Source organism: Phytophthora cinnamomi (assembly GCF_018691715.1).
Source record: "Phytophthora cinnamomi strain GKB4 chromosome Unknown Contig60, whole genome shotgun sequence".
NCBI classification, from domain to species: Eukaryota; Oomycota; class Peronosporomycetes; order Peronosporales; family Peronosporaceae; genus Phytophthora; species Phytophthora cinnamomi.
This window is the reverse complement of record NW_027150993.1, coordinates 818,204-833,888: the sequence shown is the minus strand read 5'-3', so window position 1 is coordinate 833,888 and position 15,685 is coordinate 818,204. Positions and strand designations below refer to the sequence as shown.

Sequence of the window (15,685 nt, the reverse complement as noted above, 5' to 3'; positions counted from 1 at the left end):
TCTAGGCAGATCGCTGATCGACCGAGAAACATCTGCAAGCGCGACCGACCAACAATCCCGTCCACGTCAAACTGTAGGATCAGCGGAAGGACAGTAGGCTGTAAGAAGACACAGGCTAAACAAAATTAGATTTGAATTTGCACCCAAAAAACTAGTGCCTTCCCGGTCTTCAGATCTCAAAGAATTACATTGGCCCCGACACCAATACAAGACGAAGGTAGTTGATCTACTACACCTTTGCCGGTTCAAAGTGGTGCTAGTCCAGAGCAATGCAGTGAAGAAGAAAAAAATCACAATAGAATTTCATGTTACTTAACCAATTTGTGTACGAAACACCAAACACACACCAACCGGCTTTTGCGGAGATCAAACCAGTGGTCACGAAGTGTGCTGCCTGGGCATTGCTCTCACCGCTCTCACGTGCTGACTTTGTCGCTCCAGTAAAAACGTCCTCTACACCGACCGAAGATCCTGTCTCCTGCGCACCATGCCATCGCCGCACGACTGACCAGTAGCTCGAGCACGTGTCCTCGACAGCTACCAAGCGGGAGGGGAGTAGACGCGGCCTTTCGCCAACTTCGGCTCGTCTGATCGTGGTCAGTGGCCGCGAGGTGCCTCTGCCCCGTGGCGGCTTACGGGGTGCGTGCGTGAAGTGCACGCCGGAGATTGTTACAGCCCTGGAGGGGTCTTGGCGACGACTTTACCTACACGTTGCAGGCGATGAAAGACATGGTGGCGTACGACTTCGGCGTGAACATCAGCACATCAACCATTTCGGACAAGCTCATCGGTGTGCTATACACGGTGGAACAGGTACATCTCCATCTGCTGAACTCATACATTAACATGCCAAAAGTACTGACCGCTCACATTGTTTGAGGTGTAGGGTTCGAGTTGAACCAATGACGTGTAACAAAGATCAGAATAAAACAAAGCGGATGGAATTCGCCAGAAACTACGCTCTCACATGCGTGCTGGCGACTTTGTCGTTTACTACGACGAAACTAACTTCAACGTTTACTGCAAGCGCACCCAAGATCGTGCAAAGATTGGTGAGCGAGCGGCCGTTGTGTTGCCCCCGTTTAAAGGAGCCAATCTACAAATACAGTGTGTAGTTTCGACCGAGGTTGGATTAGTCCACCACCAACTCGAACGTGACCGCATCCGGCTGGACGTCAATCCCGCGTTTGTTGACACTATTTTCGAAAAGGTGAAGGCGTCACCTACATACCAAGAACACTTCCAGGGTAAGAAGGTGGTGTCGTGCTCGACAACGCCCCAGCCCACAGCCAAACTGAGGATCCTGTTGTCGAGCACGACGATCTTGAACTGCTCCGGCTGGCACCCTATTCGCCTATGTGCAACACATAGAGGGTTGCTTTAGTGTAGTCAAGGCACACATCAAGGCGGACCTAGCTTTGTCGCGTGAGGTGTTGGTTGCGAGTCGTCCCCGCGGCCAGATTGCGGAAGGGCGCATGGAGATTCTGGAGCGCGTCGCTAAGCGCAACATCAGTTGCATGGACCTCCGACTCGTGAGCAAGATGGCCTTGCACTGCCAGAATGCTGTTGCGGCTGCTGAACACATGGAGGGCATGCAGTATGGGACTTAAGGCCCTCCTCTCCGGTTTTCTCTGGGATTTCACCGCAATTGTAGTGGGTCTAACTTGACTCACTACTTTAGCTTACACGTTGCGCAACGTGTATGAGGAAGCGTGAGTATTTAGTAATTACTTAGGTTAATTATATTTGAATACACAAATATAAGTTAAGTAAGAAAGGATTCCAAGTGACTTAGATTAGGTAAAATGAGAACTGTATTGTTTGTAAATTGATCTTCCTCTAAAATCTGCTAAAAACTGTTTATCATCTATGAAAGGGTTGGCAGCGGCTGGCTGTCAGAGCCCCGCTAATATGCATGTCTCTGATTGGTAGAAAGATGCTGCTTTCTACCAATAGGATTTTTGGGTATGTGTGGACCACTCACTGTGGTGGTCCACTTCAATGTATCCATCGGTGTGTCTTACACCAATGTGAGGAAGTATCCAAAACGTTTAACAGATAACCTATCTGTTAAATTCACAAGTGGCTTGCAGCCACTTGTACGTGTAACCCCGTTACACCATCCCCCCCTTAAGGCTAGACGCGCGGGGTCCCCGCACGTCAATCTTTGGAATTGACCATTCGTCAATTCTCCGCGTTTAGAGAAGAAACCCGCGCTCATTCGACGATGAGCGCGCCACAGAAGAAGACCTCGAAGTCGGTGGGGAGTCATCTCTCCATCGACGACTACTTCGAGCGTCAGAAGGCGAAGTATGGCGACGTCGTCGACTTCGACGACAACGATGAAGACATGGAGGGCGAGGAGGACTCGCCCTCAAAGCGTAAAGACTCAGTGTCGAGCGAATCGCTCGACCCTCACGCCAAGAACGTTCGCCCGCGTGAAGGGGACGAATCGGACGCTTCGAGTTCGAAGCGTTCGCGTACTGAGAGCGATACCCCACTCGCTTCCGCTGGGGCTCTCAGTACTCCGCGCGCTGCTGCTGCAGCGCGTGATGTCAAAGCTCAAGGCTCTCCGCGCGCTGCGCCTACAGCGCGCGATCCATGGATGCCGTCCGCGTCCGAGATCGCGGACCGGTATGGGAACTCGGTACCTCCGAATGAGGTGCCGCTGTACGTATGCAGCGCCATCAAAGATGACGCTGTGGCTGCCGAGCTGCACTTTGATGCGGAAACGCATCAAAGGCGCGATTACTACATCGGACTCTTTCATGAGCTCCGATGGTTTCAAAGCAAGAAGACCTCTTCTCGCAGCAAAGTGCCCGAATGGCAGGCACTTTGTCAAAGCTGGAACGCCTTTGTTGAAAACTTCAACACGAGGCCGAGTGCTTACCGTGATCGGATTAAGCAAGCGCGTGATCGCTTCGAGACGTACTCGAAGCGTGGAAAGCTGGAGCAACTTCATGTTGCTGCTGAGGAGGCAAATGTGCCGTGCGCTGTGCCCGAGGGCTTTCAGTGCACGAAGTGCTTCCCAGGCGCGGTCCGCTTGAGCGACCGCGACTTGAACGGGTACACGTCGTTCCGTGTGCCCGAGAGTCTCAAAGAACTCCGTGCTAAGTTCTTAGCACGTGAGGGTTCGGGCGCTAGCGATGATCGCAGCGCTCGTATTACTTCCGCTGCACCAGCGCGTACTGCTCTTCGTACGCCCTCACCATTTCCGGAACGTCCTCCAGCAAGACGTTCCGCGGCTCCCATGTATCTCGATGGGGAGGAAATCCTCTCCAACGAATACGAAAACGAGCACCTTGAGGGTTCGTTTTCGGGATACTATGGTCAACAATCCGCTCAACAATCCAGCGGGTTGAGCCGCGGGTGTCACGGATCGGCGGTGGAGGGGGTGGGAACACGCCCCGGGTATGATCAGCCCCGGGCTGATCAGTATGTGCCTCTCCACGACCGGGTGACCGTCGTGGAGCGTCTGCAGGGCGCTGAGTTCGCCGCCCTGAAACAGGAGCTGGCGAACCAGAAGGCTTCAAGTCGCGGCGGTCTCGCAGACCGCCTCGAATATCCAGGTCGAGCTGGGGACCCAGATGAAGGGGTTGCTCCAGCGCGTCCGCGCGCTGGAGGAGAGGTTGCTCGTCGCCGAGGCCAAGTCCTCCGCTTCTGCCTCGGCTCCTGCCGAGGCTTCGGGTCAGCCGAGCTAGATGGCTCGTGCTGCCGGTATGGCTTCAGCCGTCCGACGTAAAAGGTCGGATGGAGGCGCATGCTAGACGGTATGTCTAGCGTGTATGCGTTGCCGTGCCGTGCCAACACAGTGAACGGCCCGATGAAGCGCGGAGCAAGCTTGCTTGCTCCGAAATCTGAAACTGCATGTTTAGGCAGGTTTTGTGTAGCTAACAAAACTAATGAACCAACTTTAAATTCATTTGTGTTGCCTCTGCCCGCATTGTCTGCGTTCAGCTTCTGTTGATCAACAGAAGCTGCTACTGTGTCCTGGACAAACCGAATCACGGCTTGTCTTTTGGTGATGAAACTGATTGCATCCGAGCTGAAGTCATTCAGCTCGCTCTCCGCTAGAGGCCCGGCCTCTGCGTGGTTCTTTGGGGTGTCTGCGCCCTGCGCAGACCCGTGGTCGTTGGCCTTGTTGTTGGGGGAGTCTGCGCAGGGCGCAGACTCATGTGGTTTGTCCATTGTTGCAGCTGACACTGTGCAAGTGTCAGCGGTTTTCTGCGGCTGCTGTATTGCAGTCGTAGATCCTCCCCCACTTAAAGTGGGAGCCATCGCTCCGAGTAAACTCGGTAGACGTGGATGCCGCATGGCATTCACGTAGAACGGTGTATGCCCGGTCGAGGCATGCACCGAGTTGTTGATGGCGAATTCCGCCATCGACAAACACTCGCTCCAGTATTGGAACGAGTGAGCGTAGCTCTTCAACATATCGACGAGCACGCGATTCACGCGCTCGGTTTGACCGTCCGTCTGCGGATGATCCGCAGTCGACATGGAAAGCTGGCTCCCAAGAAGTGTAAACACTTCTTGCCACAGATGCGCTGTGAAGCGCGGGTCTCTGTCCGACACGATGTCGGACGGCATGCCATGGTGTTTGAACACCATGTCGACGAGCAGACGGGCCGTCTGCTGCGCGGTCACTTCTGCCGGCACCGCAGCAAGATGTACCATCTTGCTGAAGCGGTCGACGAAGACCACAACACCGGTGTTCCCTCCGCTGTCCGCGGGAAGACCAACGATGAAGTCCAAAGACATGGACTTCCAGCACTCCGACGGAGTCGGTAGTGATTGTAATGGAGCCTGCGCGAATGGCGCAGGCTTCACGCGTTGGCATACCTCGCAAGCACGGATGTACTTGCGCACCCACTTATACTGGTGGTGCCAGTAGAAGTCGCGCGTGAGAAGGACGTATGTCTTCTCACGTCCGAGATGTCCCGCAGTCGGGGCATCATGATACTCGTACATGATCCTGAGTCGCAGGTCATGGTCATTCGGCACGACAACGCGATCCGCGTTGTCGTCGACTGCATTGTAAAGCAGTAGTCCGTCGTGCACACGAAAGCGGTGTGCACGCGCTCGAAGGTGCTTGGGCAGCTTCTGACGGGACTTGTCAGAAGGCGCTGTGCCATAGGCCAGCAAGAGCTTCGCGTCCGCGTCGTGCGCGAACGCGGCCTTCACATCGTCCAGCAGAGACGATGTGTGTGTGCTCGATCGCATGGCGTCAATGGCATTGACGTCAGCAGCTTCTGCGTAGTCCGGCCGACGTGATAACGCGTCGGCCACCACATTCAATCTTCCGTGTTTGTATTCGACCCGGAAGTTATACTCCGCAAAGAATGAGAGCCATCTCGCCATTCTTTGTGATATGTGTGGCGACTTCACTGCGGTGCGCAGTGAAGCGTGGTCGGTGTAGACCACAAATGGTCTACTTCCAAGCAAATACACTCGGAACTTTGCGAGTGCATACTTCATGGCAAGGAGTTCCTTGTCATGAACCAGATAATTGCGCTCAGCTGGCTTCAGCTGACGCGATTGGTAGTAGACGACACGATCACGGCCCTCGTGATCGTGTTGCATCAATGCGCATCCGATCGCGAAATCGGATGCGTCACACACGACGTGAAATGGACGATCTTGGTCAGCCACTGCCAAGATCGGCGCCTCAGTCAAGCCCCGCTTGACTGCATCGAATGCCTTTTGGCAATCGGGTGTCCAATTCCACACAGCTTCTTTCTTAAGAAGCTGTGATAGCGGGCGGATCTTGCCCGCGTAATCCTCCACGTACTTGCACAAGTACGTTGCCAAGCCAAGGAACTGCCTCAGTTCCTTGACACTTGAAGGTGTTGGCCATTCATTGATCACTCTGACCTTTTCCGGGTCAGCGTGAACACCATTCTTCCCTACGAGACACCCGAGGACGGGTATCTCGCTCGCCCCGAAGATACACTTCTTCAGGTTCGCGTAGAGCTTATGCTTTCGCATAAGCTCGAGTAGCTTCCGGAGATGCACCCTGTGCATCTCTACGTCGGTCTTCTCGTCCACAGCCCGGCTGTGGATGAATACATCATCGAAATAGCTCGGCGCGAAGTCGCGCACCGAGCGCAACAAGTGCGTTACGCACCTGTTGAAAGTCGCAGGGGCATTCTTAAGCCCCTGTGGCATTACTAGCCATTCCCAGAGCCTGCCGCTTGGCGTGCTCACTGCCGTGAGGGATATCGCTCTCACGCATTAGGATTTGATAAAATCCATCTCGCAAGTCGAGAGCACTGTAAACGGTGCTCCCGGCCATCGAATCGATGATAACATCTTTTCGTGGTATCGGCGTCTGCGCCGGTACCGTCGCATCATTCAGCTTGTTGTAGGCATGAACGATGCGCCATCCGCCCTGTGGCTTCTTGACACAGAACGTCGGAGCACTGTGCGGGGACTTTGATTCCCGCACGTGTCCTGCTTTACGACGACTTTCAAAGAAGTCGTCGATCGCTTTCACTTGCTCTCGCGGCAGTGGCCACTGCCGCGTGACACAGTACTTCGTGCCCGGTACGAGATCAATCTCGTGCTGAATGCCCTTATCCTGCGGAAGCTCCGCAGGAATCTCTTCCGGGAGTACGTCTTCGTACTCCCTCAACAATTCGTAATAGGGACTCGACTTCAGCGAGTCCCAACCTTGTTCCTCGAAGCGCTCTCGCTTCGTCTTCGCACTGAGAGTGTCTTCACTCTCAGTGGTACTTCCCATGAAGAGCTGCCTCAGCTCTTCGCTCTCGCTCACCGTTCTTTCGCTGTCCGAAAGAACGCAGACTTGCTCGATGCGTCCATCGTGCAAGTCGCGCGTGAAGCGCTTCCAGCTCATGGCTGGAAGCGAAGTCAACTCCGACGCCGTCGTCGGAGGATTAGCGAGTTCCATCTCGCGATACTGGAATCCAGTATCGGTGCGCGTCAAGACGCTTAGCGTCTTGACATTCGGCGTCACCTCCGCAGTCTGCCCAGCAGACTGCTCTTGTTGCGTCTCGGTCCCGGACCGAGACTTGCGCAGCGTTTTCCGCTTGCGCCGTCTTCTTGTTGTGCGGAGCCGGGCTCCGCACAGTTGTTCTTCTGGTCCAGGCCCGGCCGTGGACAGTTGTTCGCCGGCAGACCCTGTCTGCGGGCGCGCGATATCAAGCCCGGCTTGATCGCATGGCGCTTCGTCGTGCAGCCCGGCTGCACGACAGCATGCAAATTGCGTCAGTGCGGTACGTTTGCAACCGTCCGTATTGTTTGCAGCGTCAACTCCCGGAGTTGACACGCCTTCGTCACCTCTACGCCATTCATTGGCGGAGCCCCTCATGACCGAGGGTGCGTCGGCTCCCGGAGCCGACGCGTCGTTGTCGACCTGACCGCTTCGGGTCAGGGACTGTCCCTTACACGCTTGAACGTGGGTGTTGGTTCCCGGAACCAACACATCTTTTTCTTCCGACGTCGGCAGCATTGCCGATGTTGGTCTCGCTTGTGCGCGCCCTCGCGCACTTCCTGGGCACTCAGGGACAGCAGCCTTAAGCGCTGTCTCGACTGGTGAGCCGCGCGCACCTGCTGGTACGTGCGCTGTGGTAACAGGGCCATCGCTCTCTGTTCCACTGTCGCGTCCGAAGCGCACGAGCGTGCGCTTCTTCCAGTCTATCACCGGATCATGCCGTGCAAGCCACGGCATGCCCATTACTACGTCGAACTTATCGTCCAGGTCCAGGACGATAAAGCGCTCGACAAACACTCGTTGTTTGTACGAGAAGCGCACGTTCACGACGCGCTTCTCGGTCTTCACGATGGCACCTGTTGCCAGTCGTACCTCCAGAAGACTTCGAGGTACATTTACCTCCTCGAAGTCAAGTCTCGACAGGCTTCGTAGTCGAACAAAGTTGTTCGACGCGCCTGAATCTACCAAAGCTCGAAGAGAGTCACTCGCTCTCTTCGAGTAAACCTTCAAGATGACTAGGTTCGGCCTGTCATCTTGTTTCTTGCAGTGAGAGCTGGTCTCACTGGGGGCTGCAGTCCTCAGTGTCGCGTGCCCGATGTCGGCACGCGCGACTGCATTACCAGTAGGGCGCCCCGCGCCTACTGGATGTTCGCGTTTTTTGTTGGTCCGCGGCGATGCCTAGCATTGCCACGACGGCCACCTCCAGGGGGCATGGGAGGTGTGCACTCCCGTGCAAAGTGACCGATCCTTCCGCAACGGAAGCATCGCACGTTACCTCCCTGCTGCTGGTAACCAGCAGTTGTTGCATTCGAGAGGTCCATTGGTTCTGGACCTCCCGGCCTCGCTACCGGGCGCGGTTGCGGCCTCGGCACGTTCACATGCAGTTTAGCCTGCCGCAGGCTAAACTCTTCTTGCATGGCAAGAGTGATCGCAGCTTCGAGAGTACTCGGGTACTCTCGGAAGAGATAGGTCTTCACAGGCCCATCTCTAAGCCCCTTCATGAACGTGACGAACTTGGTCGCCTCGTCAATCGGTTAGTCACGATATTTGATACCAAATATCGTGCGCGCTGCGCGTAAGCATGGACGTCATGCTTACCCTGCTGAAGGTCGAGGAACTCCGCCCTCGACCGGAACTCGTTTGCGGGGGGCTCAAACGCTTGTTTGAGCTCCTCTTTGAACACTTCGTACGTGCTGAAGCACGTAGGATCGGAGTGTCGGCGTCCATACGCCCAACTCCTTGCGCGTCCGCCAAGGCAGGACATGGCGAACGCGACCTTCGACAGCGGGTCGACGATACGTCGAGCCGCTATGGCTGTGTCGAGTTCGACGAGCCATCGGAGGAGAGGCTCGCCCTCTCTTCCCACGTAATTGCTTACGCTCAACTTTAATGGTTGAGCACGCGGTGTCGTCCCCGACGACGCCGTCACTGAGGAAGCAGCATCACGCTGCTCCTTCATGGTGAACCCCAGAGCAACACCATGCTGCTCTGTCTGCGATAGCGTACGCAGAATCGTAGCTATCGCCGCTTCTCCAATGACTGTTGACAGTCGTTGGAGGGCCTCCCACTCTGGGTCAGACAGGTGGGGGCAGTCAGCGCGTGCAACATGCGTTGCAGGCGTATTGGAGCTCTCCATGGGCACCTCCGTGCTCATGGGGTTCTCGGCTCCGCGTTCGTACACCCTGTACGAACGTCACGTAGTCGGTCGTTGGACGGTCTACGAAGTGCTACCAGGTGTAGTGGGTCTAACTTGACTCACTACTTTAGCTTACACGTTGCGCAACGTGTATGAGGAAGCGTAAGTACTTAGTAATTACTTAGGTTAATTATATTTGAATACACAAATATAAGTTAAGTAAGAAAGGATTCCAAGTGACTTAGATTAGGTAAAATGAGAACTGTATTGTTTGTAAATTGATCTTCCTCTAAAATCTGCTAAAAACTGTTTATCATCTATGAAAGGGTTGACAGCGGCTGGCTGTCAGAGCCCCGCTAATATGCATGACTCTGATTGGTAGAAAGATGCTGCTTTCTACCAATAGGATCTTTGGGTATGTGTGGACCACTCATTGTGGTGGTCCACTTCAATGTATCCATTGGTGTGTCTTACACCAAGGCGAGGAAGTATCTAAAACTTTTAACAGATAACCTATCTGTTAAATTCACAAGTGTCTTGTAGCCACTTGTGCGTGTAACCCCGTTACAGTTTGCCTCGCTGGCACTCCATACTCAATATATATTGGGAAATCCCTGGGGGACGAGTGGTGCTGTTTTGACTTCAGAGTGGTTAAAACGGATGCTCTATAGCAGTGTATTGTAATCCTGGGTCGTGTTGGACAGTATCTTCCTCCTGCTTAGGTTGACACAAAGTGATACGATTCCCTTGGGGGAGGTCCATTCCATTTCGCCAACACAGAACACGTTGTATGACGCTCAAATTCGGCGGCCACGGAAAGCGACATTTTTATTGTTGAGGCTGTGGACGTAGTATTTGATGAATTTGGGAGTTACGATGTCCAACTTAGGTAAGCTGAGGTGTGCAACAATTGTGTCAGGTAAACTATAGCTGTAGTGGGTTTTAGCGAAAAACACATTGGTATGGAAGCTGACGCTTCCTGGCGAACCCTGAGTATATTATGAGTTATATTGAGCGTGTTCCCTAATGACCTTCCACTACCAGGCGCCAGCTGTTGGCGTGGAAGTGGTTTCCTAACTGCCCACTCAACATCGCATCCGTTGCAATGCTCAGCGAGTGGGTGTGGGATTTTTCAGTCGTCGAATCTGTCGATTCATGGGGGCGTGCACAACCGTAAGTTTGTATTCAGGTTTCTCCGTTGCCAGGGTGAGTACCCCAATACTTTGCAGGGATGAAAGCTTGGCTATTATTTGCATTGACATGCGTGCTGTCAACTACCCTCAAATACGCGGGTAGTGCTCCACGGCTTCCGATTTCTACCTGCCGAGCAACTTCACGGCGAGACTGTCACACCCAGCATTGAATAATGCTGTCGCACAGTCACTGCGCAGCGAGTGTGAGCCATATGTTTCTGGTAATGACCTGCTCGTTCTGCTGCGCACTTGATTTCTCGCACCATCTCGCACACCTGCAGATTAGTTGATGCGTCCACCTTACACAGCAGCGTGTTTTCCGACACTTTCAGTGTTTCGTGGTTCTTGACTTGAAGCCACGCGGCTAGCACAGGACAGCACCATCCAGATCCGGAGCATTCCAATCTGCGACTTGTACCTTCTCCGCACTGATCAGTCTTGCTTCCTGGAAATCTAATCTTAACCCCCAACTAACAGAGTATCCTGTGTGTTTGTCTGTCCGAAGGTCCGTTCTCTGTCTTCGGGCCTTAGCCTACCATAGAGCATCGTCCTACCGCCCTGCATTAACGCAATAGTAACCTGCCCTATGGCATTTCACCATCTTCCGGACTGGCTTATTTTTTGCGTTATATTTATAACGCCCTGTGATAGGCTGAAATTGCCTCCCCGCTCACATTTCCGTTTTTGAATTCGAATTCGGGCGCGGCGAAGCGACGCAGCGCGCGGACGTCGGGCGCCGCTGCGAGCCCCACAGGACGCGAGCGCCGCACAGCGACAACGGTGCGCTGCGTGCGCGACATAGCAACCTGTACATGTGCGCGATAGCGCTATAAAGTAAATACACGACGACTTCTGGCGTGAGATAAATACATAATCTATTATTACTGCTCTGTGATCGGCCGAAATCCTCTCTGTTAGAATATATTGCTATTCGGGGTGCCACACACATTTCGTGATACAGCGTGCGAAATACAAGACGTGCGCTGGACAGGGGTGAACCCGGACCTTCAAACGCGACTTGCAGGAACTTTAAGCACGCTGGACCTTCAAGCACGCTGGACCTTCAAGCACCGTGCGCGATCGCGTAGTAGTGGAGCGAGCTGGAACAGCGAGCGTAACGGGTTGGGACAAACAGTAGGCCAAGTAGTGGAGCGAGCTGGCACAGCGAGCGTAACGGGCTGCGACGAACGGTATCGCAAGTAGAGGAGCGAGGTGGCACAGCGAGTGTAACGGGCTGCGACGAACGGTATGTTCAGTAGTGGAGCGAGCTGGAACAGCGAGCGTAACGGGTTGCAACGAACGGTATGTTCAGTAGTGGAGCGAGCTGGCACAGCAAGCGACGGGTTGGGACGAACAGTAGGCCATGTAGTGAAGCGAGCTGGAACAGAGAGCGGAACGGGTTAGGACGAATGGTCCTTCAAGCGCGACATGCCGGACCTTCGAGCCGCTGGACATTCGAGCACCGAACGCGATCGCGTAGTAGTGCTGCGAGCTGGCACAGCGAGTGTAACGGGCTGCGACGAACGGTATCGCAAGTAAAGGAGCGAGGTGGCACAGCGAGTGTAACGGGCTGCGACGAACGGTATGTTCAGTAGTGGAGCGAGCTCGAACAGCGAGCGTAACGGGCTGCGGCGAACGGTTTGTTCAGTAGTGGAGCGAGCTGGAACAGCGAGCGTAACGGGTTGAGACGAACGGTTTGTTTAGTAGTGGAGCGAGCTGGAACAGCGAGCGTAACGTGTTTGGACGAATAGTAGTGAAGCGAGCTGGAACAGCGAATGGAACGGGTTGTGACAAATTGGTCACCCGCTGGAGCGATGCGGAGGGGGCTATGACAAATAGTGGAGCGAGCTGGAACAGGGAGCGGAACCGCCTATGACTAACCACACACACACCGCCGCGAAGCGGCGGCGATCGGCTAGTCTACTACAACTAACAGAGTATCCTGTATGTTTGTCTGTAAGTCCGTCCGTTCTCTATCTTGGGGCCTTAGCCTGCCGTAGAGCATCGTCGGGGGAGCGCCCTTCCCGCCTGGCGACAGTGTATTAGTAGCCTACCCTATGGCATCCCACCATCCTTTTGACTGGCTAATCTATGCCCGATATTACAAAAATAGCCTTGCGTTATATTTATTCGTGCTGTGATAGGCTGAAATTGCCTCCCTGGTAAAATTTCCGTTTTTGAATTCGAATTCGGGCGCGGCGGAGCGACGCAGCGCGCCGACGGCGGGCGCCGCTGCGAGCCCCACAGGACGCGAGCGCCGCACGGCGACGACGGTGCGCTGTGTGTGCGACATAGCTACCTGTACATGCGCCCTAAAGTCAATAAAGTGAATAGACGACGACCTTCTGGGCCTGAGCGTTGACTGGATAAATACATAATATATTATTACTGCTCTGTGATTGACCGAAACTCTCTCTGTTAGAATATATTGCTATTCGGGGTGCCACACACATTTCGCGATACAGCGCGCGAAATACAAGACGTGCGCTGGACAGGGGTGAACCCGGACCTTTAAGCACCTCCCACAGGACATTCAAGTACGGTGGACCTTCATACACGGCGGACCCTCACGCAGGGCGGACCTTCAAGCACCTCGCGCGATCGCATAGTAGTGGAGCGAGCTGGAACAGCGAGCGGAACGGGTTGGGACATACGGTAGACCAAGTAGTGAAGCGAGCCGGAACAGCGAGCGTAACGGGTTGGGACGAACGGAACGTTCAGTAATGGAGCGAGCTGGCACAGCGAGCGTAACGGGTTGGGACGAACGGAACGTTCAGTAGTGGAGCGAGCTGGCACAGCGAGCGGAACGGGTTGGGACGAACGGTATATTCAGTAGTGGGGCGAGCTGGCACAGCGAGCGTAACGGGTTGCGACGACCGGTATGTCAAGTAGTGGAGCGAGCTGGAACAGCGAGTGTAACGGGTTGCAGCGAACGGTATGTCAAGTAGTGGAGCGAGCTGGAACAGCGAGTGTAACGAGTTGCGACCAACTGGAAGTCCAGTAGTGGAGCGAGGTGGCACAGCGAGCGGAACGGGTTGGGACGAATAGTAGGCAAAGTAGAGGAGCGAGCTGGCACAGCGAGCGTAACGGGTTGCGACCAACAGGAAGTCAAGTAGAGGAGCGAGCTGGCACAGCGAGCGGAACGGGTTGTGCCAAATGGTAGGCACAGTAGTGGAGCGAGCTGGCACAGCGAGTGTAACGGGTTGTGACGAACAGTAGGCCAAGTAGTGGAATGAGCTGGCACAGCGAGCGTAACGGGTTGGGATGAACAGGAAGTCCAGTAGTGGAGCGAGGTGGCACAGCGAGCGTAACGGGCTGTGACAAACTGTATGGCAAGTAGTGAATCGAGCTGGAACAGCGAGCGGAACGGGTTGAGACGACCAGTAGACCAAGTAGTGGAGTGAGCTGGCACAGCGAGCGTAACGGGTTGGGACGAACAGGAAGTCAAGTAGTGAAGTGAGCTGGAACAGCGAGCGGAACGGGTTGAGACGAACGGTATGTTCAGTAGTAGAGCGAGATGGCACAGCGAGCGTAACGGGTTGGGACGAACAGTAGGCCAAGTAGTGGAGTGAGATGGCACAGCGAGCGGAATGGGTTGGGACGAAAGGTATGTGTAGTAGTGGAGCGAGTTGGCACAGCGATCGTAAGGGGCTGTGACAAACGGTATGCCAAGTAGTTGTGCGAGCTGGCACAGCGAGCGTAACGGGTTGGGACGAAAGGTATGTATAGTAGTGGAGCGAGCTGGCACAGCGATCGGAACGGGTTGAGGCGAAAGGTTTGCCAAGTAGCGTAACGGGTTGCGCCGAACTGTAGACCCGCCGGAGCGATGCGGAGCGGGCTATGACAAATAGTGGAGCGAGCTGGAACAGCGAGCGTAACCGCCTATGACTAACCACACACACACCGCCGCGAAGCGGCGGCGATCGGCTAGTCTACTACAACTAACCGAGTATCCTGTAAGTCTGTCTGTAAATCCGTCCGTTTCCCGCCCCTTCGGCATTTGCCTGTCGTAGAGCATCATCCTACCGCCCTGCATTAACGCATTAGTAGCCTGCCCTATGGCATCCCACCATCTTCCGGACTGGCTTATTTTTGCGTGATTTCTATTCGTGCTGTGATTGGCCGGTTGATTTGCCTCAGCTTTCACATTTCCTTTTTTGAATTCCGCGCGCGGCGGAGCGAGGAAGCGCTCGGACGTCGGGCGCTACAGCAAGCCCCACAGGACGCGAGCGCCGCACAGGGACTGAGGTACGCTTAGCTACATAGTTTCCTAACTGTAATAGAAGTGTCGGTTTCGGGAGTTCCGCCTGTTGGGATAACTGGTACCTTCAGGGCAGTCGAGGTATTATAGTGTGGGATTAAGGGCGGCCTGGTGCCTACTTCGGTGGGGCCACGGGGGAGTTGCAGTGGGTTCCACGACACGGCCATGTAGTCGATACTCCCCCGTTGGTGCACAGATGCCAGGCAGGTCGTCCCGAATCTGCAACATTGCTCACTTACCTGCACCCCGGGTTTAATTACCTTGGGGAATGGCATTTGGGTACTGCAGCTCTCCACTATACTGACCGTTACTTTCTCTAAAGTGGGTAGCAATACCCATTTTAAGATGATAAGAAAGACTGCAGCTGGCACCCGCCGCCGACGTAGGATTGCGCGTGCCCTTGCCGCAGCGACCGCTCTTGGGAGCCGCGACCCTGAGGTGCCCACGTCCGCCCGCCAGCGGCGTGGGAAATCTCATACCAATCCGGGGTAAATGGGGCAGATCTCGGCGAAGCCGGGTGACCTGCCTCATCTCCGGGCCAGTGGTCGTGTATGGGACCGGCGCTTTAGGTGGACGCACCTATTTGCGCTTCTGTGTCCGCGGCGGGGCGCGTGTATAGGACCCAGGAAATGGCGACGGTGTTCTTAGACTTTATGTCTAACGCGCCATGTGACTCTGTTGCGTGCGCGTAGGCAACAATGGGTCGAGTCAAAAGGAAAAGGACGCGCGAGGAGATCGAGCAGGCCATGCGGGACAATGAGCGTATCAACGCAACTCCCGCTGCCCCAGAGGAGCCTGCCACTAAAAAGCGCCGCCAAGCGCGTCGAAGGTCTAAACGATACAACTTAAACAAGGAATTTCAAGCGCTTAACGTGACACCCACAGCCACTACTGTCACGGCGGGCGAGAGTCACGTTGCGGCCGAGAATACGTCTGTTGAGCCTCCACCAGCCCGCAGAGAACAGTATTCGGTCCCGGCGGCGGTATCTGTTGCTTCAACAGTCGTAGCGGCGTATACCAGCAATATCGAGCAAGCGCCTCGACCGACCCCGGCGGAGCTAGCGCGTAGGCGGCGCGCAGCAATGACAGAGTCTCAACGAGAACGCACTCGAGCACGTGACAGAGAGCGAGCCCGGGCTAGA

General features: G+C 54.9%; 1 protein-coding gene across 1 annotated transcript; it reads left to right on the top strand.

Annotated features, from left to right (window-relative positions):
* Positions 1-720: 720 nt before the first annotated feature.
* Positions 721-1,610, top strand: IUM83_14106 (uncharacterized protein; the record flags this gene model as incomplete). The annotated part of the gene is made up of 2 exons (XM_067938831.1): positions 721-813; positions 1,461-1,610. The coding sequence occupies 2 exons, from the start codon at positions 721-723 to the stop codon at positions 1,608-1,610; spliced, it is 243 nt and encodes an 80-aa protein (XP_067787559.1).
* Between the last annotated feature and the right edge of the window lie 14,075 nt (positions 1,611-15,685).